Raw genomic sequence first — 27,360 nt, forward strand, 5'->3', positions numbered from 1 at the left:
CCTGTATTGTAACACACTCCTTCTCTCTTTGTCTCTCTCCCATTCCTCCCATCTCTTTCCCTCTGCAGCCGGAGCAGCAGTGCTAGCAGCGCAACGAGCATCAGCCTCCCGAAACACCTGCCCCTGTCTCCCCAGATTCCGCCACACCATTCCTCCGGCCCAGCTCTGCCCCTCTCCATCTCTAATCTTGCTACCTCGCACTTCTCTCTCAGATCGCAGACCCAACACCAGCACCATCCGGCCATGTTCGCCACCCCACCCACGCTGCCACCTCCACCAGCGTTACCCACCAACAGCCTCGTGATACCAGGGCACCCTGCGGGTAGGTCCCTTCTTCTGCCAGGGCTAATCGGCTGTGCATGCACTGGAGGGTGTTGAGACATGGGCTGGCTGGTGGGCAGGTGAAATACCTTGACACAGACCCCTCAGTGTGTGCTGGAACTGTGACAGTGCTCATAAAGCAGGTAGGAGACCTTGACGTGCTTTACCAGATGAGAGATTGTAGACACATCACTGCAGCTTCCTATAGGAAGTCTTCAAAACAAATGCTTCAGAAAAGCCAAAAATATCCTGTTCAGGGCATGAGTGTGGCATTCCACAGTCCTCAGACACTTTTTAGATTAACAGAGGAGTGATGTACAGTTTGCCATTCTCCCCTTCTCTCTCCCCTCTTCAAAGAAAGCTGCTGCTGTTAGAACTGATGAAAAAATACTGTTCCTACAATTGTTCTAACTGAGCACTTGAATCTAACTGAATCCCTTGCCTGATCCTTCGACCAGCAGCACATCCTGCTGGCAGAGCAGGATCCTCTGCCTGCTGCAGCACAACTGCTCTGTGCCCATGGCTCTGTGGCCTTTCAGTCTGAGTCAGAGACAGCTCAGCTGACAAGCTCTGCTGTTCTGCTCTCACTGTCTTTGCATCCTTTTAAAAAGTTTCCTTTGTTCACCCTGGCCCCCATTCTATTGTCACTTCTGCCCTAAATGCCCTGTTTATAGCTTATCCATTAGCCTACAGCTGTCCCTGGAAGAGACCCTGGCAGCTGGAGACTTTCCTGCAACTTTCACTTGTTGGGGCCTCCTTTTGATCTGGCATTTGACTCCACAGCTAACTCAGCAGGGATTAAACAGGACAAGCATTCTGCAAAAAACACACTCTCCGTTTCCTATGAAGTCAGTTAAAGGAATAAGGAAATGACAGATTTGCTGTGGAAAAATCTGATGGTCTTCCATCCCTCTTTTTTGCTTCCAGGAGCAAAATAATGTCTCGTTATTTATTACTGCTCCTTTAAGTGAAAAGAAAAAGTATGAATTGGTCCAAAGTGAGCTCTGAGAACGATGATAGACAAAAGTGGTGTGGGTTCCCTGCCAGAGACAGGACCACATAGGCCAAAGCTGGCAGCTGTCACAGGCCCTGGCACCATCTAGAATTTCAACCACATGGCTGAGAAGATGTTGGCAGCGCTGTGGGAGACCTATTCATTGCTTCCCCTGTTTAAGGAAGGACTACTGTGATGGAGACTTTGAAAGCAAAGTGAAAGGAAATAGCAAAGCTCTCACTAAAAGCATGATATTGCAGACACTGAAAGCAAGTATGTTTTCACCATTAACTTCAGGAGATGCAAGATCAAGTGACCTATTCACATTCAGCTGCTTGCCAGGAAACAGAAACAGTCTTGCTCCTACTAAAAGGGTTTCTCCTGCAATTTCAGTATGAGCAGCCTAAGTTAGTGGAGGGAAAGGTCTGGGTGTCTAACCCTGCAGACAGTGAAATGCCTCTTGTCTGCACTGTATGAAATGCCTGCAAAGTGGCACATCATAAAATCAATACAGAGTGCTGCAGAACCAGGAGCTTCTGTTGTCATTCACATAAAACTTCCTTAAAAGCAAACAATATTGCTGAGCTGCCCTGAAGAGCGAGACAAGAATGCGCTTCTGGTGGCATTTCTTCCTTTTGAAACCTGAAGGTAATACAAATAACTTAGGAGCAACCCTTGTTGGGCTTCTGCCATCTGCTCAGGGGCTGCCCTGGTGAAGGATACACAGAGGAAAGAGTGGTTTGTGTCTGAATGTGAGGGCACCATGAGCAGGAGTGACCTTTCTGTGCCATGCCCAGCTGGTGTGTGCACAGTTCAGTGTTTGCAGGTCCCAAGGGCTGCTCGGGCACCCTGCTCCTTCTTATTGTGTGACTGCACTTGACATCACTGGCAGGTACCAGAGCTGAGCTCTGATCCAGACATTGCTCAGCACCCCTCACAGAGCTGGGCTGTTCCTGTGCAATTCCATCCTTAACAGCTGCTCTTCCAAGTGCCACACAGCTTCTCCAAACATCTCCAGGCCTTTGCTTTTCCTGAAGGAGGCCAAAGTTGTGGTAGAGGGCTATGGGTTGGAGCCAGCTGCAAATCAGTCTGACTTCCAGTCTCTTAAAGAAATTGGTCTTTCCAAAGAAATTTGATTGGTGTTTCCAAAGAAATTGGATATCAGAGCACTCACAACTGCCAACTTGCTTTTATCTCTCCCTCCAGAAAAGTGGATTATCTTGATGCTAACAGAAGGATTCAGTTTCTTTAAGTCATGCCAGATTTAAAAGCATAAACACACACACACATAAAATCATGCTCGTATTCTCTAAAGAGGTTAGGTTTTGAACCTAAGTGCTTTTAGCCTATAGTTTTTTTCTTATTTGCTCAATCCAAGGAGAACCCATTATAGAGTCTTCTGCTCCAGTGCCTTAGGCTTCAGTATCACAAATATATATACTTTCTGATTTTGTATTAATTATTATATGGATTGTAGCAGTACACAGTACCTACTCTTAGCAGTACATTTATTACTGAAAAGCAAATGGCTTAGGCACCCAAAATTTGCTTTCAAATGTGACTTTCAATTGTAGGCTTCTAAGTGGTAGTAGAGACCTTGAAGTTCTCCATCAGAGTGCCTGTTTTTAAAGATCTTAAACATGTCACTTCAGAAGGTGATTGATTTAGACATTTCTAATGTTACTGTAAAAAACTGAAGTGAAAGAAATCCCTGCAGAACATGAAATAAAACTTTAAAGTGCAGGTGTTCTTTTGCCCCTTTATATTCAGAGCTGTAGTTTAAAGGGGTTGTTACAGTGAAAGAAAGTGTCAATTCAGAAGCAAGTAGATCAGTCAGGACTGGGTGTGTGTCATCCACAGCTGGGGACACAGGTTGGTCTTGGTTTAAAAAATACGTAACATGTTGGATGCTAATCCCTGTTTGAGGTTCTTAGGCACAGCCACAGATAGATTTAATTGTTATACCAGCAGACATTTTGGAGAAGTGGACATTGGTCCTTATTGTCTTCAGTGACATCATTTCTAAAGCACTGGTGTCTTCCACTGCCCTGAACCACATTCACATTCAATGCAAGTTGTTATTCCAGAGGAAGATGCTGAGAAGAGGCCACGTCATATGGTGGAACATTTTGTTTCAGCAGCCACTGCAACCTTGATGAGATCTTGAGCCACTTCAATGTTTGTCCTCTTTCCACTGATTCCTCCTCTGTATTTTCTCAGAGGAGAAAAGCCTGGAGGCAATGACAAAAAACAAGAATTACAGCCTGTTACAAGTTGAGGGAAGCACTGCTTGCTATTTAAGATCTCAAAAAAAAAAAAACAACTTACTGCAAAGAAGGCCTTGATTTATAGGACAGATGTTTCTGGCCATTGCGTGCATGTCCTGAGGCTGAGCATGAGGGGATGGCACAGGGATGGATGTCCAAGCAGGCAGTTTCCAGCCACCCAAACCCACAAGTACCTCACTGTACTGCAGATCTTAACAAAATTTTACCTGTGAAGTACATACATGTCAGAGCTTAACACACACCAATTTCTGTGTGTGTGTGCGCACCTCTGACTGTCGCATGCCCAGAGGATGAAGGTCAGTCCTGCTCATTTGAAAGTGAGCTGTTGGCCTCCAGGGCACCCCCAGCACCTCACTGGGGTGGGAAGTGCAGCTCCCATGAGCCTGGGAGGTGTGACCCCAGAGGTGAGGCTGGATCTCTGAGGTGTGACCCCAGAGGTGAGGCTGGATCTCTGAGGTGTGACCCCAGAGGTGAGGCTGGATCTCTGAGGTGTGATCCCAGAGGTGAGGCTGGATCTCTGAGGTGTGATCCCAGAGGTGAGGCTGGATCTCTGAGGTGTGATCCCAGAGGTGAGTGATGCTGGCTCTCCGGGGCAGGGTCCCAGACACACCTGGTGGCAGCAGGTGCCGGGGAGGACAGAGACGGGCGGGCGCGGGCGGGCGGGCGGGGCGAGGCGGAGTGCGAGCCCCGATGATGTTTTCTGCTGTGATGACTCATGGTGTTCTCTCTTGTCTTTAGATACCAGCCTGTTGATATCATTCAACCAACCAATCATGTATTGCCAGCCTCATTCGGGGATTCTGATTGGTACTTTGTCACAGGCATCTCTCTTACCTCCACCAATGAGTCCTCACGTAGAAAACCACCACAGCATGACCTGCAGAAACAGGGAATGCCAGGTGAATATTGACTCTTTCTCCTCCGTCTTTGTGGTACTCACAGGCCCACGGGCCTCTGTGTCTTTTTTTTTTCTCTCTCTCTCTCCTCTAGATCACGAACTGCTCAGGCAAGAGCTGAACAACCGGTTTTTGGTTCAGAGTTCGGACCGGGCCGCTGCCTCACTTGGCCCGGTGCCGCTGCTGAGAGCGGAGTTTCACCAGCACCAACACACGCATCAGCACCAACACACCCACCAGCACACATTCACTCCTTTTCCATCCAGCTTGCCCCAGACGCCGCTCATGCCGCCCTCTGCACCTCCCATGGTGCGTACCCCAGCCCAAAATGTGAGGATAAGTAGAGCATCTCTGGTCAAAAAGCCTAACCCACTCTTGTCAAACAAAACCCAGCCCTCTTCATTTCAGCCAGGTGTGCTGTCCCTGCCCTTCCAACCTGGAGGCCAGCACTCCCAAAGGGACCCCCTTTCCACCCAGAGTCCCCACACCAAGCCTCCTGGTCCCCCGTGCTGCTACCCATGAGCAGATACAGCACCCACAAGACAAGTCCAGAATCCCTTTACTTTCCTTTTCATGTGTCCTGCTGTGTATTTCCACTCCCCCGTTCCCAGAGCCAGCTGCCTTGACACATCAGAAGACACCAACCAGGATGCCACAGGATGGGTGGCTTCCAGCCCTACCCACTGTCCCCACAGCTGCTGGGTGCAAGGCAGTCCTGCTGGCTTACCCACAGCTCTCACCACAGTGCAGCATCTCATCCCGTACCAGTTCTGTCCCCCTTCCTCCTAATACCTGATCTGTATTGATTTAGGCATTTTATTACTTGATTACGTCAAGAAGCACTAATCTGTGTGTGGCTGGTTCTGCTGAGAGGGATCCTCCTGGCCGTGTAATAAGCATTTGGTCATTGAATTTGCTTGTAACACAATGGGACTCTGCTGCAGCTGTTACAAAATTGTTAGGGACCTGCTACAAATGGATTTTGTCAGTACTTTAAAATGCACTCTCTCCCCATTTCTGGCAATTACTTTGTGAGATTGAAAGCACAAGATTGAGCTTTTTTCCCCCCTCTCAGTTTCACACTGTGTCCAAAATGTAGAAACAACCCTGTTTAAGGCTAGCAAAAGCAGTCTTTGGGAAGAACTACCAAGGACTCAAGGAGCATAGTGTTTCCCACTTTCTTTCCCACTGCTGACTGCTCAATGACATTCTTGGGTTGTAATCTGCTTAGCAGCGAGACAATTAAGAGCAATATCATCCACCCAAAATCCAGCCCCAGGTGTTTGCTCAGTGTACTTGTGTGTAAACACCTTCCCTTCTCTGTTTGGTCTGTGTAAAACAATCCCAAATCTTTTCTCAGAAGTCTCCTGTGTTATTTAAGAACTGTGATACCCAAGCTTGTGAACAGCTCCCTCCCCTCCCACCCGTGCCCATGGATGTCAGACTTCAGACCAAAAACAACTTGCAAGGCTCTTTTGTTATATTTCACTCACATCTTCTTATATTCCACTAGATCAGGTCTGCTAATCCCAACACCAGAGAAGTGTTGAAATTACAGCTGCATGTGTTTGGTAATTTATGGTATTTACACTGGAGGGGATATGGCTCCAGTAATAACTGTAATTAATGAAATTACAAATCTACTCTCCTGCACATAGAGGAGTGTGAAACAGCAGCTGACTTGCCAAATAAGCAGCTTTTCCTGGGGTCCTACAGCTCCCTTCCCTGGCTTCTTCCCCTTTCCCTCCTCCCCAGCAGAATGTACATATTGTTCAGAAATGCAATGTGTGTGTACTTTGGGTTTGCTTCCAAGATGGTACGGGACAAACAGGGCACAGACTACACACATGGAGGTGTTAAAACCCCGTGCTGGAATGGAAAAAGGTTACAGTCACCTTTTCTCTGGGGAACTCTCCCTTTTTCAGGGGAGGGAGAACATATCAAGATTTGTGTATCTAAAGTAATTCTGCCCTTTCCCAAAGAATTTTGGTGCTTACATGAACCCAGAAAACTGGGAATTGGTATTGGCTGCCCCACAGTAGATGTTGGGGTCTAATGGGAAAATGTTTCTTACTTGCTAGTCTGTGATCTAGTTCAGCAATCCAGGGGCAGATCCCAGATCGGGAACTGGAGCTGAACTTCCCTGTGTTCCACTGTGCTGCAGTATCAGGACTGCTGTCTTCCCAGAGCAGGAGCCTGTTCATGCAGTGCCTGAGACTGGCTTCTGCAGTGAGCCTTGGCAGTGCCCAGCATGGCCTGGGGGCTCCTCTGGGTTAGCCTGGGGAAATCACTCATCTCCCTGATGAGCGAGTATGGAATAACCAGTCAGTTCTGCTCTGTTAAACGCTTAACACACGGGCCATGATTATTTGTCTGTGTTGAAATCCTGATGTGTCTTCTACTGCCAAAACCAAACTCACCTGTTTGCTTTTTTTTTTTTTTTCTCTTTTCTTTCCAGTTTGACAAGTACGCTCCCAAATTAGACAACCCTTACTTTCGACATTCCAACGTGAGTGCTCACCTTCCTCCTGGGTTTCTTTGTTAATGGTGCTGCTTGCTCTTCTTTTGCTTGTTTTCAATTGATGAGTAGTGTTTTGATCCATTCATTTCTAAAGCTCTTTTTCTGTCTCAATTTTTATGTTTTTAAGGTACCAACTTTTCTTTGGGCTTTTTTTTTTATTTTTAATTTATTTTTTTAAATTCTCTGTCTCCTGCATTTTTGCTGCTGCGGCTCTGTATCGCTGTGCCTGGGATGGCAGGGAATGCGCAGGAATTGCTCAATCAGTGGTCATTGCAGTACCTTTGCAGCTGGTGCTTCTCCCAGTGCAGCAGCCCGGAGTGCATGGCTCTTTCACAAGGTTTTGCTCAGGTCACAGGAGTAAGTCAGACTGGTGGTTTCTTCCTGGTGCTCCCCACTGCTCCAAAGCACAAAAAACTACATGTTTTGGGACTTGTAAAACTGCTGTGTGTGCTCAGGAGAGGCCTAAGCAAAATTTCACCCAGCCTACACAACTACAAGGTGGTGTGCATGTTGCCTGTGGTTAGAGTACAGTGCAGCATCTTGTGGTTCCTTTGCTTTAAAAATTAAAACAGGTCACATTTCAAAACAGGATCAATTCGTTTGCAACAGCAGAAAAATGCAAAGTTAATGGAAAGTGAACATAAACCTCAAATTATGCTCTGTGCTTCCTGCAATAGTCCACAATTTTTAAAGGCACATTCATTCAGCACTATCTAGAAAATTTATCAGATGAGTGCATTTTTCAAGTTTTGGCTTTGCTCTTAAAAATTTTGAAAGCAAATTTATCATGTATTTTCACTGTGGCACTTGTTCAGCACAGTATTATTTTTGTATGTGCCAGGTTTGGCACCTACCTCCATTATTGTTCAAGTCATCCTGTGACATAAGCATCTCTTTTTCTTTTGTAGTTCTTTCCAACCTATCCTCCAGCAATGCCTGGAATGCCACCCATGCTTCCACATTCAGGTCCCTTTGGGTCACTTCAGGGAGCATTTCAACCGAAGGTACAAACTTCTTCTTCTGAAGGCTTTGTTCTTTTGCTGGGAGAGAAACTGTGTTCAGAGTCTCGTCTCTGGTGATTTTGTAGCACATGATTTGAATAGCAGAAGTGCAGCACAGGGTTGGAAAGGATCGCCCCGCAGAACTGTGAGCATCCTCTGCACAAAGCAGCCAACACTACAGCAGAAATTTTCTCTTGGCACTGCAGATCCTTCCTTGGAAAGGATGTAATGGTTCACTTGGGAGGTCTGCTGAAACTGGAGGAGAAGCATACAGTGAAGTGCATTATTTTGATTGAAATATTTACAGCTCATAATAGACCGATGAGTCCCAAATCATTTTATAAATCTAATGGTCTGAGATTGCAAAAGATAAACTGTGTTTATTCCCAGAAAAAAACAATGAGAATTTGACTGCACAAGTGTGGGAACAATAGGGAGAGACTGCTGGAAATGGGTAGAGCAATTTGAAGGAGCTGAATTTTTATTCCCAGCTCCAACACTGTTTGACCTTGGGCAAGTTGCTTAAACCTTCTGTTCCTCAGCTTCCTCATCTATAAAGTTATCTTGCAGTGGGTTTTATAAGGGTTGATTAATGCCTGCAAGCTTCTTTGAGATAATGTGTTTGAAAGGTGCCCTGCAGCTGTAACATGTCATTACAACTACCACTGATTGGCATTTGGAAATGTTGCCATTATAACCCCTATTTTTTGGCAAATTCTGTGGTGTGCACTGCTTTTTTTTTCCCTCCCAGACATATTATTTTTATTAACTATTTTTAAATGTACCAAAACTGTTAAATCTCTTCAAACAAGACGTAATAAATTGTATCTATATAGCATTTGTTTGAAAATGGAGCATGTACTCCATTTGTAAGGTGACATGTTCAGCTTCCTTATGTGCTGTGATTTTAGAGATTCCTTATCTTGAACTGCATTTTCATAGAACTCTGCTACTGTGTAAGAAGGCTTGAAGGACCAGCACTGTAGCCAGGCCATTCCTGTTGGCATTTGGAAGGTGATTTCCATACCCACACCAAGCAGGTCTGATGGATGTGCTTCCCTCAGCAGTCTCGCTGGCATCAGTGGAAGTCAGTAATTAGCAACTGCTGCAAATAAGGCCCTTTACAACCTTCTCCCTTAACTTAATGCTATTAATGGAAGCCAGAGGAGTTCCTCAGTGCCCATTGAATCCTTGACATCATTTTGTTTTAGGGATACATTACAAATAGCAAAGTCTCTAAAATGGCTTTGCTCAGAGGGAGTTTTGGAGGTGGTGGCTGCAGGCCTACAGAAGGAGCAGTTCATGGAAGCAGAGGGAGCAAGAGGGGCAGAACACAGCCATCCCTTGATGGAGTATGTCTGCCAGTGTTAATTGTTGTTACTCTTGCAAGGGGTGACAGGGAGTCCCTGCAGACCCCAAGTAGTCAGGGTGTGAACATGATTTTCCAAGAAAAGGAGCTGCAGGAATAAGGTGGAATTGGACAAATTTTGCTCACATGCAGCCAGGGCTGTTTTGCCATAGCATTCCTTCTTCATGAGGAGCTGCTGCCATGGCATGGCATGGCACCTTCTTCTGCTTTTCATCCTCACTACAGAGCTTCACAGATCTCACTGTGAAATACCATTAGGCCAAGGAGCAGTTTCATAGTAGAGAAAGAAAAAGTGAGCACAGACCCTTTACATTTTTAAGCAGTTCCTAGTGCTGTTATAACTACCTTTTAATTCATTTTAGATACATCCAACATTTGCTAGCTTGAGTTCAAGCAGTGCAAGGTCACACTCTGGTGCCATGGTTAATCACTGACATAATTTGTCTGCACTGATCTCTGCACAGTGCAGTATTTACATGCAATCTAACATCTGAAAAAGAGAGGGATAGGTTGAAAAATGGATCTGCAGCTTTGGCACATTGCTTTCCAGTTTCCCAGAGAAGGCAGGGCTGAACTCTAGGCAAAGCCACTCCAGTCATCGTTACTGCATCGTTCTTCCATGGTTTCTCCCTCCCAGGCTGTTTGACTAAAGCCTGCATAATCACTACAGACCTGATGATTTGGTTTTGGCACTCTGACTCCTGCAGTTCTTGCTTTCCAAAGCACAGATCTTGGTTTTGTTTTTCCCCTTCCCATGTCATTTGCCTACAGCTGTGCGTGAGTCCACTGCACATAAATCCAGGCTGACGGTAAATTTCTCAGTGAGTTTCCCGAAGGCCATTTCTCACAAGCTAAGAACTTGAAAAGGTCAGAAGTATTCAGTTTACTTTGCTGGAGGAAGCATTCACATCTTTCTCCAGGGCACAAAGGGACAGGATGACACCGTGCTATTAACATGTTGTGATCTTGAAGCTCTTGCCTGTATGAAAGCTGTAACTGATTTGCCACCTTGTATCTACCTCAGCTGTCAGAGATGCCCTGAGAGCTCCCATCTGCCTGGGGAGTGCATTGACTTACCTACACACGCACGAGAATTCGCTTCCTAATGAGTCTGGAACTTACGTAGCCTTAGACGAACTAAAATCTACCTTCCCTCCCACACCCAGGGTTGTACTCATGCCTTGTACTGTTTGAATTCTACTATAATTTGACCTAAAACATGAGTGGAATGATCTCTTGGGGAATGAGGTTTAACCCCTCTGCACTCAGCTGTGTGGAGGCACCAGGTGCAGTTGCTCTGGGAGTGGGAGATGGATGAATGCCGGGGTGAGGAGATGAACGAGTTCTTGGGGATCATCTAGGACAGGACAACAGGTGGGATCCGGAGGAGGAGGAACAGGGATTCCTTCAATGAGGTGTTTAATTCTTGCTGGAAAATGATGGGATAAACAATGCAAAGCTATAAAAGACCCACAAGCACCTTCTAAGGTTTCTCATTTTTGCCTTGTGGAAGCAAATAGATGGGCTGTTGCTGGTTCAGGCATTGTGTTACCTGGCCCCAGTCAGAGAGGGGCCATGGTCCAGTGTGTGGAATATGGGGCTGGGATGCTCAGGTTACTCTGTTCCTGACTGCTGTGCTGGTTGCTGCCTGGGAAATGGAAGGAGTCAGGCCACCTCTCTCGTTCTCTCTCCTACCTCCTGCCTGTTTTGTCTAAAGAATAAGCTTGGGGGGCAGGGACTGTCTCTTCCCATGCATATGCACAGCACAACGGGGTGTGATCTCAGCGGGGCTGAGGGGTGCTACTGGAATACTGGTACTGCTGCTCGATAATAATAAATGACATGGTGGTTAAATGCTGTTGGCTGTCAGTAAGAGATAACATTTAGCACTAATGTAGCAATATGCGTGTTCAAAGCACAGTGCAAACATGAACTAATTAATGCTGTTAACATCAGATAGAGATGTTAAATGTACCACTGGTGTGATACAGTATTATTCACGCTCTCTTCTTGTCTTTCAGACTTCAAACCCTATTGATGTAGCAGGTAGACCAGGCACAGTCCACCATACGCTGCTGCAGAAGACTCCAGGGGTAGGCAACAATATATAAACTTCTTTTCAGCTTATCTGGGTTTACAGTAAACACAGTGATTGCTGATAAAAAAAAGAGAGCAGACTGGTGAGCAAATTTGCCTTTTGGACTGGGAACATAAAATGAGGAGAGAAGTTGTCTTTTTCTGGTGAGAGTAATCTCCACCAGTCATGAATTCAAAGGGATGTATTGGTTTCTTTCAAAAGTCAGAGAAAAATGGGGCAGGAAACTCCTTCAATGTCTTTCCTCTAAGTATTGCTTGGAGAGTAGTTTTATGCGCTCCATTTCAGAATAATTACAAGGTTCAGAAAAGCACTGGCACTGTTCAGTTGCTGGCATGAAGCTGCTTTGTTTATCATAAAATTCTTCTGAGTTTGGTTCAAGGAATGAAACAGAAGTTTTAAGCCTTCTTTAAGCCTTTTAGGTATCCCATGTCACAGGGGAATGTTCTCTGGAACATTACTTTCTAAATGCTTTTACTTGTTCAGAGGAAGGAAGTTCCCCGCCTTTCAGTATATTGGCTAGTTTTAGAAAGACTGATTGTTTCATTTCTGCTTTTTCCATAGGTGTCAGACCCTTATAGGCCTCCAGTAAGAGTAAGTAAGGTTTGTGGGGGATTTTATATACATATTTATACCCAAACACTTGGAATATTGTGCATTTGCTTTTGAAATTTAACATGTCCAGTAGAAAATTTCATGCTCATCCTTAACTTAAATGTCAGTTAGCTCTCTGCCACTTCTGATTAATAACATTTAGTCTGAATCCTAGCCTTATTTTGCATCCATTTATGTGCATTAATAGTTCAGGGTATGAAATGAGGGTCACAGAAATAAGTGACTGCGAGCATGGGCAGACATTCACCAGTGAGCACAGATTCATGGTGGCTTAGGTCAATGTGCTGATGTTCCACATAAACAGTGGAACAGTGAGTGCCACAGCTCAGCTGAAAACAGGGACTTGTTCAGCTGTGGCACTGCTCATCCTGGGGATTGTTTGTCCCTACCCTTTCCCTCCCCAAAAGGCAGTAGCCAAAATAACCACGCATGACTTAGCCTGCAGTGCAGCAGGGGTGAATGAACAGGGCTCTTTTCAGAAACAGAACTCTCAACCATTAGTTGCTTTCTCTTAAGCATGGCATACTGTTCTTTGCTGCTATTCATTTCAATCTGGAAAAGGGGGAGTGCAAGTAGGAAAGAACAAGGCAGGATCTCAGATGCCCATGAGATGGGGAAGATATCCCACATTCTTCCTGTTTCCTTCTTAATTTAAACATCATCTGCTGCAGTACAGAAAATGTTGATCACCCATTGTGCCATTTTAGTAATCAGCCTTTCTCATTGCTTAGCTGCCTGGTTGACAGTAAGGGAAATGAAATGTTCTATCTGATGTAGATTGCTAACGTATAAATTAATCTAAATTCTTGTGCTTTCCACTGCAGAAACCTGGGAAGTGGTGTGCGGTTCATGTACAGATCGCCTGGCAGATCTACCATCACCAGCAAAAGATAAAGGTAATTCAGATGGTTTCTGGAACAAAGCCAAGTCTTTCAGCTTACAGATTGTATTTGAGTGAGTAATGGGCAGGAAGCAGTTACTGTGGTGGTTCTCAAGCTTGCCTGTATTGATTAACTAATACTTACACTCCTTTAACATTTATTGTAGCAACTGTAAAGTTTATCTGAGGGCAGAGAAGCTGGGTGGAAGGGTGTACAGCCAGAAAGAGGAGAAGAAAGTGAGGGGCAGAGTAATTTCCCCAGGTCAATCTCTTTTTTACAAAGCATGCATGTTTAATGTCACTTCCCTTCTGCATTAGTACTGCCTGTGGAGGAGGTAATGAGATGGCCGATGCAGTGAAGAACATTACAGAGCAGAGAGCAGGAGAGCTGATGGATAACATCAGTGTTAGGGGTTGTGGGGCTTCCTCTGCTGCTGTGATGGTGGGCAGAGGGAGGGGGTTTAACACTCAAGAGGTAACAGGATGGAGTTACCCTGGGGTGCTCTTGCAGGCTTGGGGCTCCTTATGGCAGGTAGAATAGCTGATAAAGGGACTTGTGTAGATTTTATTTTTTCATAGCTCCTGCAGTAGTTTTTTTGTCCCATTAATGAAGGCTATTCTCTGCTTAAGTAAGTGCCTCTGAAAAGGGTGTATGTCCATATATTTTTATGAGCTAATACATAATCTTTAAGCTATTGATAGGTTTCTATGGCTAAGGTGCAGTTCTGGCCATGCTCACTTCTATGGGTCAAGGATAAAAACACCCTCTGGAGGAGCCTCATAGCTCCCTTCATCCTTTGCCCCTTGCCTGCACACTGAGCTGTCCTGGCTGCAGGAAGGGCATAGTATGGGCACATCTCTCTCAAACTGGAAAGGCAGAACAGACGAGCCCATCACCCAGCCCTCGAGGCTTCTGTCGGCAGCTTTGTGCCTGCAGAGTGCTTCTTGTCAGGCTGAGAGCGCCGACCGCTCCTGGGGTGCTGTGCACTTCATGCAGCATGTTCCTGCTCCAGCGTGTGCTGAGGGGCTGAGTGCTGCCTGCAGACCTTGCCCTGGCATGGGGCAGGCAGCTGAGAGGCTGCAGGGTGGGATGGCCCCGCAGAGCCTGACAGAGCACGACCTCGACTGCGCTGCGTGACCGGGGACGCTGCTGTCACTCTCGCTAACACTCCCTGGCAGGGCTAAGGAGGAATGAGCCTTCACTCCCTCTCTTGTTCTCCCATAAAAAGGAAGTGTATAATGAGATTGGTTTTCTATCATTTGACAGCAAATGCAGCTGGATCCCCACAAGCTAGAGATAGGTGGTAAACTTGACCTGTTCAGCAGACCTCCCGCCCCTGGAGTGTTTCCAGGCTTCCATTATCCACAAGATCTTGCCAGGCCTCTGTTTTCTACCACAGGTAAGGGAAGATCATTCCTTGTTGATTTAAAAAACAAAACAAAACCCAAGAAACAGTCAGTGTATGTCATGCATATCTTTACAGCTACATATGCCTCAAAAATAGAGGCAAGGTTGGTTCAAGGGGTGCAGAGACACTGCTGTGACCAGGGCTCTGCTACCACCTCCAGTGCAGGATCCTCTGCACATCACTGAGCTGCAGCAGTTGGCTCACAGTCCTGTCTGTGCAGCTGGTTCTTCCATGCCTGATTAATAGGCTATAGAGTGATTTTTTAAAAGCAATTTTGACAAAACACTTGAAAATGTTTCCATTGCACAGGATTGGAAGTAGCTCCAGTCTCTTTCTTGCCTTTATATTTGCCATGTTATTCTTCTCAGCTCCTCCACTCACCAAGTTTCTGTTTGTTTTCTGAAAACAAGGGGTTTTTTGTAAAAGGAAAACTTCAGTAACAGCATTGAAAATATCACAGAAGGTGTATTTGTTAAGTGTTTGTTTTTTAAATAGAAAATTCCCCTATGTGTTACAAAGTTCAGCAGAGTCTGGGGCTTAAAATGATACATTGAATTTACAGAGAGCCCTAAAGAATTAAATACAGTTTACACTGATCAGTTGTTTTCCAATCTGTTGGAGAAGTATTTACAATTATGCAATTGCCAAAGGACAGTAACCTTCACTGTGTTGTTCTCAATGGCTCTGAGCATGGGAGACTGCAGCTCTCACATTCTGGTCTAGGAGGCCAGTGTGGATTCATGTGGACATCTGTCTACCAAATGCCAGATGTTGTTCCTATTCTCAAGCTTAACTTGCCTCTCAACTTCTTCACACTTTCTCCCTGTGTTTGAGATGCCAAAGTCTCCATTCTGGATGAGCTGCATCAATTGATAAGATGTAACTTAGCTCTTGATGTATGTAATTAATTGGCAAATAGTGTAATTTTCTTCCCTAATGTTACTCTGGTTTCATGATGCAATATAAAAATTGATATTGCACAGTCACCCTAACTCAGTGCAGACACTGTCATATTCAGCCTTGGTTCAACCCTGTTGAAATGATGGATGTTAGAACTGTTCTGAACTCTGTCCCAAAAATGACAGAAAAGCAAGAGATGACAATCAAGCTGAAATTTCTGTGAGAATTGAGTTTCAAATGCAGATGCCAAATAGCCTTCAGGAACTCCACAAGTGCTTCAGTCTGTCTTTCTGCTCTATCTGTGGATGGAAATTCTTGAGCATCAAATGCACATTTCTACCACACATAATCAGTGCTGGTACCAGCTCTACGCTGTAGGGTGCTACCCTCTATTTTGGTCTCTATAAAGGTGTTTTGATCATACAAGACCAAGATACTTAATGCATCTACTTGGATGCATAAGCACAGCTTATTTACAAACCTCTGGCTGTTTTCCTGTGGCAGATGTTTCCTTGTCACTGTCCTCAGTCTGTCCTGTGTTGTCATTACAAGAATCTTGTTTCATGTATTGTTTTGCTACTGAAGGCTGCTCTGGACAGAGTTACCCTAACAGACAGAAAAGCACCAGTCCAGTTGGTATCTGGAGTTTTTTTCCCTTAAAAGATGCAAGCATGGCTTGCTTTTCATTCGTAAAAGCAAGAGGGAAAGTAGTATGAAATAGAAACATTAAAGAAGGCAAATTAATAGAAAACTCTCACTAGAGAGAAACAACCTTACAACAACTTGCCTGTGAGTATATTAATCACAAGAGCCATCACACAGTAAATCCAGGTAAAGAGTGCTGTCAACATGAGCAAACACTGCAGCTGGAATACGTGGAGAAATAAATCTTTTACTCTGGAATATCTGAGGCATTCTTTTCACCTTACTGAGCACGTGTGCAGTTGATGTGAATCATTGGTTCTGCTGCATTGCCTGGTTACTGGGGGAGACATAAGTTATCTTAGGGCCACCTGTCTCCAGGACGGATGCTGGGCTGCCTGGCAGACGCTCCATTTAATAACTGCCTGACAGCCTGCAATGCTGCTCCTGGCTTTCTCCGGAGGATTTTTTATTATCAGCCCATGTAGTGGAGTTTGTAAGCCGTCTCCTTTGAAGAAATCTCCCATCCATTATACACCTTCTGAAATCTTAAAGGATTAGAAAGATGACAGTCTCCATCCATCTTGAAGCATTGGAGCAGTCAGAATGTTTATAGAGAGGTACTAGATAGGTCTTGTTGCCATGGTCTCTCTTAAGTTTCTTCAGCTCATTTTCTGGCTGCTTAGGATTGAGGTGGCAAAGCTGGTGGGGGACACAGAGCTCTGTCTCCCCCTCAAGTTTGACAGTTTGCTCATGTTCTGGACACGAGTGTGTTTCACAGCAACCATCAGGGCTTGGGCTCTGTCTCCAGGTCAGGGGCTGACCAAGCGCCCCAGTGACAGGTGACACCAGTGCTTTTCACACTGAGGTTGCAAGCCCATTCAGATTCACATATGCCTGCCTGCAAAGGAAGAAAATCTCTCATTTTTTGCTCTGAAAGGAGAGCACAGTTTTCTGCATGAGCCTGGTCCACCTTGAAATACAGGGCAGACCTGCTTGTTTCACCCCCTTACTTCCCGTCTCCTCAGCCTCGTGTAACCCAGCATGCTCAGCAGTGGTGTTCTTTCCCACGAGGAAGCATGGCACCATGGCAATGAGCAGTGTCTAGGAAAGGGAAAAAATACTGGGGGGGGAGCCTGTGGATGCAGAGACAGATGTGAGAGCGTAGCTGGAGCTCTCATGGGAGAAGCAAGATTGATGTTCCCTGCGTGCCTGTCATTAACTGGTGTTTCATATAGACTCTTAATCAGGCACTTCCGAGCACCTTCTGTCTGGGCCCATAACCTGGGCTGACCCTTTTTAATGTAAACATGGAGTAATGACTGAAAATGTCAGACAAAGAGCTTGGCTTCCTTGTTACTCCAGGTGAGCAGCAGCTCTCAGTGCAAGGTCTCCTCCTGCCTCCTAGTGTCCTGTTAGACTCCTTGGTAGGGCTCTCAGGGAAATCCAGCCTGTTGCTCTCTCAGCTGAGGTTTGGAGTCTTCCCCATACTTTGTTTAAATGGGGCCTTTGCATCCAGCTCTTGAATGTGGTGGCCAAGAGCTCTGTGTATACAAGGAGTCACTTGCCCCTGAAATAAAAAGGAACCTTGTTCTCACAGGTGCGACACATCCAGCCACCACCCCTTTTGGTCCCTCACCTCACCACAGCAGTTTCCTGCCTACAAACCACTTGGCAGGTAAGTGTAAGTAACCCTGCCTTCACCTCTGTACCTCTCCCCCTTCCTGGCTCTCAGTGTGGTCCTGCACTGTAGCACTAGGGGAGGGAAAGGCTTAAGCTGCCTCAGGATCCAGAAGCTGGCTGGCTTCTCAGCGCTGCCAGCTCCTAGCACATCCCCTCACTGTCCCCCAAAGGAGAGGGCAGTGCAGAGCTGTCACATCTGTCACTGCTGGGACACTGCACCAGAGCCAAAATGTGACCTGTAGAGTCCTGTGCTCCTAAATGTGCCTGAAGAGATGGGGGAAATTTATGCAAAGATACCTCAGACAAGCCTCAGCTTAAAATGGGCTCCTCCTGTACCAATTTCCACCTGTGAAAGGTCTTGACTAGGTTCTTTAAAAGAGTTCAGGGAACAGTTCCTGGCAAGGAGGTGTTCTGCACATTTTGCCAGCCTTTCAGTTTCCTAATTGGCAGTAAGTAGATCCTGATTTTGTCAAATTTCCTTATTTTAGAAGCTCACAAGCAGCTCATTGCCAATTAAAGTTCAAGCTCTGTTGATTAATGTTTTCGTAACATTCATCCAATCAGTAAATGTGGCATACCACATGACCTAGTAGGCTTTTTTCCTCTTGCAAATACCCAGATTTATATCAATTCCTGAACATTCTGTCAAAATTAACTATCTCTACCAAGTCACTCAGCCACTTAAGATCAAAGAGGAAGGGCAAGAACATCTGTTTTAAAATAAGTAAATAAGCAAATAGCTGTTTGCTTAAAGATAAAAGCTATTTGTGCCATTTGCCTTGATATTTTAAATGTGATGTCTGTGAGGAAGTGGAGAGCAGCATTACCTCCTGTAACATGGCAAGTTAAGGGCTTGAAGGGGACAGTCAAAAAGCCAGTGGGCAGCAGGAGTTGTTTAGAGATGACCAGCAGGAAAGAAAACAGGTACACTGGCAGGATTTAACCTTTAGATGTCTTCGGAGTGTGGAATCCTGAGATATGGGCTATGTGCTCTCAGAGAGGAACCTTTTCTGGTGAATGGTGCCTTTACTAGGAAAAAAAGTGCAGACACAAGACAGTCATCTCCTCAATGCTGACCAAGGGGGCCTGCTGAGATTCTTCTTTCAAGGCAATTGCAATGTTTCTACTATTAGTACTGATAAGGAAAGAGAGAGCTCAGCAGACACTCTTATTTCAGCTATTAGACTTTTAATTTCTAACTCACTTCTGACTCGCATACAAAAGTTTATTACAGCACCTGTTTGCAGAGTGAGCACTGAATCCCTTCTCCATTTTAACATGATGGGAATTTTCTGTGCAAAGAACCTTGCAATGAGAAGGATCAGCTTAAAGTCTGGCCTAATCCTACTTGGATTCAAACCGTTAAGAAGGGGAGGGGTGCGTTTCATTCTCCAACATTCTTGGCTAAATGCCTGCTAAATCCCTGTTTGCCTTTCCAGATCCATTTAGCAGGTCAAGCACCTTCAGCGGCCTTGGGAACTTAGGCAGCAATGCCTTTGGAGGATTAGGCAGTCATGCTCTGAGTAAGTACTGGCTGGGTTACTGCAGACAAACATCCCTTCCAGAAAAGCCACATGCTAATATTTACAGCAGCTGGTGGTAGTTTTTAAAGAAGTTTAATTCCTAACCTCCATTCTCCTATCTGAAAACACTGCACCTAAGATTTCCAGGTCTCTGCGGTGGGAGCTTTTCTGCATGTCACAGAGATCAGTAGCTGTGCTCTGTGCCTCCTCACTGCTGAGGGTTGGTACCTTGTGTGCTCAGAGAGACCGGAGCTGCAAAACCCCACCAAGCTCTGGGACCCTGTGGGCACCTAAAGTAACACCCTTCACCAGCGAAGATGGACAGTGGAGCAGCTATTGATACTTCCTCTAATTCGTGTAGACATCCTCTGTAACCGTTGGCTGAAGTTTAAATTACCTGTATAAAATAATTCTACTCAAAAAACATGTTACCTGTAGGTGAAACATGCTTGAGAGCCACACATAAGAGAGCACATAAGAGAGCATGCTTGTGCATCTCATGGTGCAACAGGAATCAGCTGAAGATGGATGGAGGAAAATCGAGTGACTGTTCTGAAAAGTCTGTAGCCAAGCTCTGTGTTTATACACACACATACATACCACCATATATGGGTTCTTCAACAAAAAAAGTCCCCGAAGCCTCAGCTGCAGGCAGCTGATTGCTTGTAACTACCAGAGAAAGGAGCTGAGGAAAAATACTGCTTTTGTGCTGGAGCCCTTGCCTGGGGTGGGGGGAGAAGAGAAGCTGGGCATTTTCAGTAGTCTCTGAGTTACTGAAATGTATAAAGCTTCCTCCAACAACAGCCTTAAAAGAGCTGATGGATCTTACACCCAGTGTTGGAATTATCTGTGTCCACTCACTAGTAGCTCCCCCTCACCATTAAAAAGCCTTAAAATGACAATTCTGGTTGTGACTAATATTGTGAAAAATGTCTGTATAATTTGCTTTGAATTACTTGTAACTCTTCCTCCCCCTACCATTATTCTAGCTCACAACAACATTTTTACCCACAAAGATGGCCCAAACCTGCAGAATTTCAATAACCCCCATGAGCCATGGAATAGACTCCACCGGACCCCGCCGTCCTTCCCAACACCTCCACAGTGGCCCAAGCCCACGGATTCGGAGCGAAGCTCCTCGGTGACAAACCATGACAGGGACAGAGAGCGGGAGCGGGAGCCCGAGAAGAGGGATCTTTCTCTGAGCAAAGACGACAGAGACAAAGACAGGTGAGCACTGTGGGTTTCTGACCGCTTCCTCCTGTGACTATTTTTCCTCTATATTTTTTCTGTTTTCCCTAAAATGTTGCTGATCCTTAATGCAGCTGAAAGGCCTTTTCCTCAGACAAGCACGAGTACTAGCAACACCAAAAAAATTCCTCTTTGCCTTTTAGGATTTGTCTTCTGTGTAAATATGGTAACCCAGTCCCTGCTAGTCAGTTAACAAAATACTCCAGGCTGAGGAATTGAGTGTGTTGTTTTCAGTGTACTGAAAGCTTCGTTGTTTTCAATGCATTTGCTTTAGGATTGCAGTGTATTCTGAAATTGTGATGGGTCCTTTGGAGACAGTCATAGTTCTCATTAATGTACAGATATGCTGATGAATTCAAATGTTAGCTGGACATTAACGAGATAAAAATGCAAATGCCTGTATCTGGAGCAGTGTGCATGAATCCATTAGCAAAACTGATTTTAAAAAATTGCATTGTGGGCAAACCCTTATTAATGATGACAGGCCTGTATCACCTGGGCTATAGTTACTTCATTAGCTCCCAGTTATATGATTTTGAAGCTATGAAGCCCTTTGTATTTCAGAGCCCAGTTGTCTCCAACAGGCTACTTCTTTGAGGGCAATAACAGCCTGCAAGTCTTAGATGTGTGTGCTTGACTAGTCAAAGGGCTTCATAGCTTGCTGGAGTGCTTTTTATGAGATCTTCAGGCAGTAGCTGTGAACAAGATTATATGGAGCAATAGGCTGAAAATCTTCTTGCTTTACATGTTAAATTGTCTGACAATTATGTCTCCTTGCAGAGATTTCATTCAGGTAGGGAACATATCCCTTCTTGGCTCTAGTGGAATTCATTTGCAGACCAAGGTTACTTTACTCTCAAGAGTGTTCACACAGGGGTTAACAGCTCTATTACACTTCTATTAATTTAGCTTAAGCTGTCCCCAGCATCCATGTTTGGCCATGGTTTTAATAAACCACATCCTTGACCAGCAATCAGCACTACCACAGAGGAAGAAAGCTGGGTTAGCAAATGTAATCATAAGGGATAAATACTTACACAGCTCCCCAAAACACCTCCAGCTTTCAGCACTCAGGTCTTACAGCTCTGAAAAACAAACACAACATAAAACTTAGGCATCAGTGAGCCTCTCAGCTGCATAATGCAGTTCTCTCAATCACACAATCATATTTTGCATTTAAAGTGTCTCTCATTCAGAGCAAAGTGCTTTTAGAAGGTGAGCATTATTTATTCCCCTGCTAAAAAGGTGGGATTAACTGTGACTAATTGGCTTGCTCAGAGGCAGAGGTGCAATTGGAAATGTAAACCTTTGTGCCTCTCTTTCTAAACCGTGGATGTTGTCATCAGACCCCTTGTTTATCACAGCAGGTCCTCTTGAAACACAGCTCAGTTGCTCAGTTTAGTGGCCGATTCAAGGATGTTTCTCCTGAAGCACCTGGCTTACTGCAAGAACTGCCAACAACAAGAAGTCTTGCAGTTCCATAGGAAAATCAGCTTCACCTTATGGCTGCTTCCAGTCAATGAGGCTGACCTGGGAAGGACCTGCATACATTTCTGTAGGCTTCTGTTTTGTGTGCCTGGATCTGTTTTTTAGGAGAAGAATCCAAGTTTTACACCTGAGAAGGTCGTTGTCTGGCAGCAAGATGTCCACATGAACAAATAATAAGCTTTTTTTAAAGAAATAGAAGCTGTCTAGAATTCTTCTTTCCCTACATTTCTCAGTGAAATGGTCTTAGGGTGAATATAGTATTCTTCCAGCCACATCTCCAGTTTAGTCTGACATTTGTGAACATTTAACTTATTTTTGTCTTTGAAGTATTTAAGGGCAGCTAGTGCATATCACTTAGCATAGCATGACAGCTGTAGCTGATGTTTGTAGAGCTTTCCAAATCCTTTCCTGAGCAATCTCAAAGTGTACAACTGGGCACAGCACTGTGCATGCCCAACATCACAGGTGTGTTTGTTCACACATAACCAAGGATGTACCTTCTGTGTTTTTACAGAGACCTCATGGATAAAAACAGACATTCGAACAGATCCTCGCCGGCATCAGCCCCAGTGACGCACCAGATAAGCAATCTCATCCGCAGCAACAGCCAGAGCTCCAGTGATCCCATCAGGCAGGTCAGCCTCGGGGACAGGGAGAGGTCCAAGGAGCCCGAGCGAGAGCACCCTGACCGGCTGAGAGAGCCGCCCATAGCTGAACACAAGATCAAAGAGAGCCGTTCCCCAGTGAAGGAAACTCCAAGCCATGATAAGAGACCCTCTGAGGACAACACAAAGCCAGTAATCCAGTCTGTATCCCCATACAGCAAACCTGCACTAAGTGAGAGCCTGAAGCTTACCAATCTAATGAGCAAGGACATGGAGAGAAAGACAGAGCTTCCCAGCGACCTCCAGAAGATTAAGAATGACATCAAAGTCAAGGAGGAGAGGAAGGAAGACAGTGATGTGCTAGTGGTTGGGTCTGAGCCTTCCCAGCACTCCCGGTCAGTGGAGCATCCCCCACCGCCCACTCTCCATGGATTATCATTGCCTCACTCGATGGCTGCCTCCATGCCCATCTCCATGGGCAGCGTGCACCAGATGAACAACATGAATGTCCTGGACCGCAGCAGGATGATGACCCCGCTCATAGGCATGAACCCTTTGTCAGGAAGAGAGAGGCTGCCACATCCCGGATTTTCCTGGGACCCGATGAGGGACCCGTTGCGAGATGCCTACCGGAGCTTAGACCTGCACCGTCGAATGGACTTCCAGCTCCGGACAGATCCTATCCATAGGTTTCCTACCACCTCTGGCTTTTATGACCATGAGCGTTCCTACAGAGACAGGGAACCACACGACTACAACCACGAGAACCTTCTGGAAGCCCGCCGAGAGCAGGAGCGGTTGCGGCAAGTGGAGGAGCGCGAGCGCTTGCACTTACGGGAAGAACTTGAGCGTGCCAGAATGCACCACTTGCACTCGTCCCCCATCGAAAGCCACCTGGCACACGTGCCATCCTTCATGCCTCATTTGAGCGGGATGCATTACCCCAGACTGAGTCCATCCACTGCCATGCACAACGGGATTTTGAACAGGAACCCGCCGACCGCAGCGCTGAGCGCGCCGCCGCCTCTCGTACCAGCCAGCAGCACCAGACCTGCCTCCCCTCGCAGGACTACTCCACTCACAAACTCTGAGTCCAGGGACTATTCCCCCTCTAGGAACCCCAAAGAAGTAGAGGCACGATAGTCCCCAACATTGAATTTTAAACTCACCTGTACATAAAACAAGCAAGCAAACAAACAAACAAACAACAACAAAAAAAACACAAACAGGAGAAAAAAACCAACAAAAAAAGAAAACAACAAACCTTTTACAAAATGCACTGCTGTAAACTTTTTTTTAATGTAAAATTTGTAGAAGTTAAGCACATTTCCATAAATAACGGGGTTGGGGACTTTCCAACAAGAAGGTTGCTGAGAATGGGAATTTAATATATAGGTATTGATTTTTGGTTTTGTTTTTTGTTTCTGTGCTAAAAAAAAATGAGTTAAGAATATCAAGTTTGTACATTTTTTCCCAAATGTGAGAAACATTTTTAATGGATTTGTATTTTTTTTAATTTTGTGCTCTTTATTCACTTAAAAAAAGAAGAAATTTTGCTTTTGTTTTTAGTTAAATTTGCATTTTGAAGGCCTCAGATCCTTAAGAAAAAAATACCCAGGGTTTCTTAAAAGTATTATTTATGGAAATACTGTAGTTTTACAGTCCACTGTGAGGTTCCCTTCTGAGGCCAATTGATCACTTACCTTGGTACTTTGGAACCGAAGTTACAGATATATATTAAAATATTAATAATAATAATAATGTACAAAACTGTTTGTTTTTTGCCTTATTATATTATGCAGAAATTTAAGAGGAATTTTTTTTGACTTCTTGTTTTAAACAAAAAAAAAAGAAAACAAACTGTAAATATTCTGTTAATATAAATGTACACCAATATTAAATTCTTAACATAGGTAGACTTTATAAAAATGGTTTCTAGAACCACTCTGGTTATTTGTTAACATGGTTACAACTCATACTCTTGTCACAGTCAGAAATTCACACTCAGAAAGCTCAGTACGGCATATATACTTCAACTATGCAAGAACTCGGAGGCAGGTCTTAGTGGATGTTGGGGGGAGGAAGGTTTTAAAAAATAAAAATAAAATTTAAAAAAAAAAAAACCAACCCAAAAACAACCAACTCGCAACTCTGGAGACAGAATGGCAATGGCATGTGAAAAGGAAGAAGGATGCTTGTGTTTAACAAAAAAAAAAAAAAAAAAAAAGAGAGACTGAATTTTTTTGTACAAACACAAGGGACAGTTCGTCAAGGAAAGAGAAAGACACACGCTCCTGGAAGGGAATTTTGGTTTCCTACTTTTCAAGCTGGCAAAAGCAGATGGAACTGGCACAGTACCATGCGGCAGACCCTTTCCTTATTTTTTTTTTCCTTTTTTTTTCTCTTTTTTTGTGTTGTGGGCAGGATCGCTGGCAAGCAAGGACAATTTTCCGTGGACCCCTTGTGCTAATTGTGCAGTGTTCTTATTGGAATCTGTATACAAGACAAAGTAGAATTTTAGGAGTGCAAAAAAAAAGTCTAATGGTTGATTAAAAAAAAAAAAAGAAATTCTGATATATTATCTATAGTACATGAAGACCATAAGCAAATGTTTGTTTCAGTGTGGTTCTGCCTTGAACTGCTTTTTGGCATGATTTATTTTTTATTTCCAATTTTACTTTTCATCCATATGTAAATTTTGCCATGTTTTACTTGCTGTACCATCCCCCCTTCCCTTATTTTATTTTTCAGTGTCCATGTTTTATATATCCTGGGCTTTTTCTCTCTAGTTAATTCAGCCATCCGCTACTATTTTCTTGGCTCTGTAACTCTTGTTTCCCCCCCTCCCCGTCCTCCCCCCTGCACCCCCTGTAATTTTAAACATTCAGTTTCCTTGTAGATCAATGAAGATAAATACAACATTGATTTTGGATGAAAAAGGCAGTTGAGTGTTTGTGTGTCGTAGCCAGCGCTGTTGACTCGAGGCTAATGGTTTATTGACGGCTGGGAGGAGGCAGCTGGCGGAAGGGGCTGGTGCTGGGACAGGGATTTGCTTTTGCCTGTGAATCCTTCCCAGCAGAAGGAACACGGCCCATGACACGCTTTGTGGAGGTGGGGGTTTGGGGAGGGGGGCAGAGCAGTGCCCCCAGCCCTGCAGCATCTCCACCCCATGGCGCGGGGGCACCTCGGGGTGGCTGGTCCAGCATCTCCTGCCAGGGGAAAGAAGGACAGCAAAGGAAACACAGCCTGTGTGCAGCAGCTCGTGTGGAGGGACCCTGCTGCCGGCGTCACCACAGGAAGGTTGTCGCCTCCAGTGCTGCTCTCCACTTCCCATTTGCTTCCCCAGCCTTTCCCGTGGGCTGAGCCGTCTGCGGGGGATGGAGCCGCACCCCAAACCCCTCGCGCTCCGTGGCTGACGGAGAGGTGGGCGACGGTGCTTTAACAGCATGTTACAGCTTCTGGGTTTAAGTTTGCGTGTGACTAAATTACTGAGCGTGAAAAAATAAAATGAAATAAAATAGCAGGGTCCTTAATCTGATGAAAGGAGGCTTAAAACAAAATAGGCATTAAAAATCAGCACCTGCTCTCACAGCTGAAATTGGAGGAACATGGAGCACATGGTGGATGTGAAAAGCGTGTTGAACTCGGCATAAAGATTCATAATGCTGGCTCAGGGGGATTGTAATTCTTCTGGTGCCAGTGTCCAACATGGGATCTTGTTTGACACCATCTCTGACATGGACCTGCATTAATGAGCCCCACTAATCTCTGTTAGAGTGCATAGCTGCGTGTTCCTAATGCAGGTACGTGTGAGCGAGGAGGTTGTTACTGCAGACGTCAGAAAAAAATGCAAAAATGGGCCAGGCCCTTTGGAAGCATTTGGTCTGTGTATGACTTAAAAAGTGAGCATTAAATCAATGTCATGCTCCCCTGGCATTCCTGAAGGATTGCTTATTGCAGCCACCCTGGTGCCAGAAGAATTCATCATGACTGATGTTGTGGTGGTCTGAATATTAAAAGAAAATCAGTGGTTTGCCATTTACTGTATTAGGAGGCATTGCTCTCACACCTTGGGAGGATGACCCATCAATAATGCTGCACTACAGTAGGATTCCTGCAGAATTGTGCAGTGTCGATTATCAGCCTTCTCACAAAATGGTTCATCATGATTAATGGTATTATTACCTAAACAGAGAAACTAATTAATTCAGCCTTATCCCTTTAAGCCACCCCAGCTGAGCTGCCTTCTGCTAAGAGAACTGGTACAGAAGGACTTCCTGGGTTTTATGTGTTTCTACCACTGTTCAGCTTTCATTTTGTGCCTTTTTCACCATTTTTATTCTACTTTTGGCTGTCTCCCCAAAGACTTCCCTCAGTCACCAAAAAAGGGTGGAATTTAGCAAACAAATGACAGTGGGTGGGAGGAAGAAGATGGGATTTGGAAGGTTCATTGCTTGCCTCAGGTAACCTGTAGTTAAAAAGACATTCAGGAAGCCATAAGGAGGGAGACCGGTGGTTGCACTTACATTACCTTTTGTCCAAAATGCCATGTGCTCACTGGGGCTCCATCTAAGATGTGTGCACCAGCTTCATTTAATGGGGTCACTCTTGGCCCAGTCAATAAAATAGACAACCAGGATATCAGGGAGTGAGGGGAAAAGCCGATCTGTAAAGCTGTAACAAATCCTCAGATCACTTGTCAAAAATACTAACTGTTCCTTGGCAAAAAGATCTAGTACTTCCCTAAAAAGCCAGGTTTATTGCCTAAAAAAAGCATATGGGACTTGTCCTTTCCAGCCTATACAGATACCATAAATACGTAGTTAGCTGTTGGTGACCTGGAGTTAGACAAACAGAGGGGTTGATGCAGGGGAGCCCA

General features: G+C 45.0%; 1 protein-coding gene across 19 annotated transcripts in view; it reads left to right on the forward strand.

Moving 5' to 3' along the window:
* Positions 1-25,376, forward strand: part of FBRSL1 (fibrosin like 1) — a 502,426-nt gene extending 477,050 nt beyond the window's left edge. For 5 of the 19 annotated variants that reach the window (XM_014253903.2, XM_088064875.1, XM_088064874.1 and 2 more), the window contains 12 exons: positions 69-322; positions 4,594-4,829; positions 6,958-7,008; positions 7,929-8,024; positions 11,412-11,483; positions 12,050-12,088; positions 12,925-12,996; positions 14,248-14,380; positions 17,532-17,609; positions 19,054-19,137; positions 20,127-20,367; positions 22,391-25,375. In XM_014253903.2, the coding sequence (XP_014109378.2) occupies positions 69-322; positions 4,594-4,829; positions 6,958-7,008; positions 7,929-8,024; positions 11,412-11,483; positions 12,050-12,088; positions 12,925-12,996; positions 14,248-14,380; positions 17,532-17,609; positions 19,054-19,137; positions 20,127-20,367; positions 22,391-23,624 (2,590 nt within the window). In that variant the 3' untranslated portion in view covers positions 23,625-25,375. Of the gene's footprint in view, positions 1-68; positions 323-4,341; positions 4,830-6,957; positions 7,009-7,928; positions 8,025-11,411; positions 11,484-12,049; positions 12,089-12,924; positions 12,997-14,247; positions 14,381-17,531; positions 17,610-19,053; positions 19,138-20,126; positions 20,368-22,390 lie in introns of all 19 variants that reach the window. The other 14 variants (XM_088064873.1, XM_088064879.1, XM_014253901.2 and 11 more) reach the window with 13 other exon arrangements.
* The last annotated feature ends 1,984 nt before the right edge of the window (positions 25,377-27,360 follow it).

The sequence above is a fragment of the Pseudopodoces humilis genome, chromosome 20 (assembly GCF_049639895.1).
Source record: "Pseudopodoces humilis isolate 2021_Gansu_Grassland_sample_001 chromosome 20, ASM4963989v1, whole genome shotgun sequence".
NCBI classification, from domain to species: Eukaryota; Metazoa; Chordata; class Aves; order Passeriformes; family Paridae; genus Pseudopodoces; species Pseudopodoces humilis.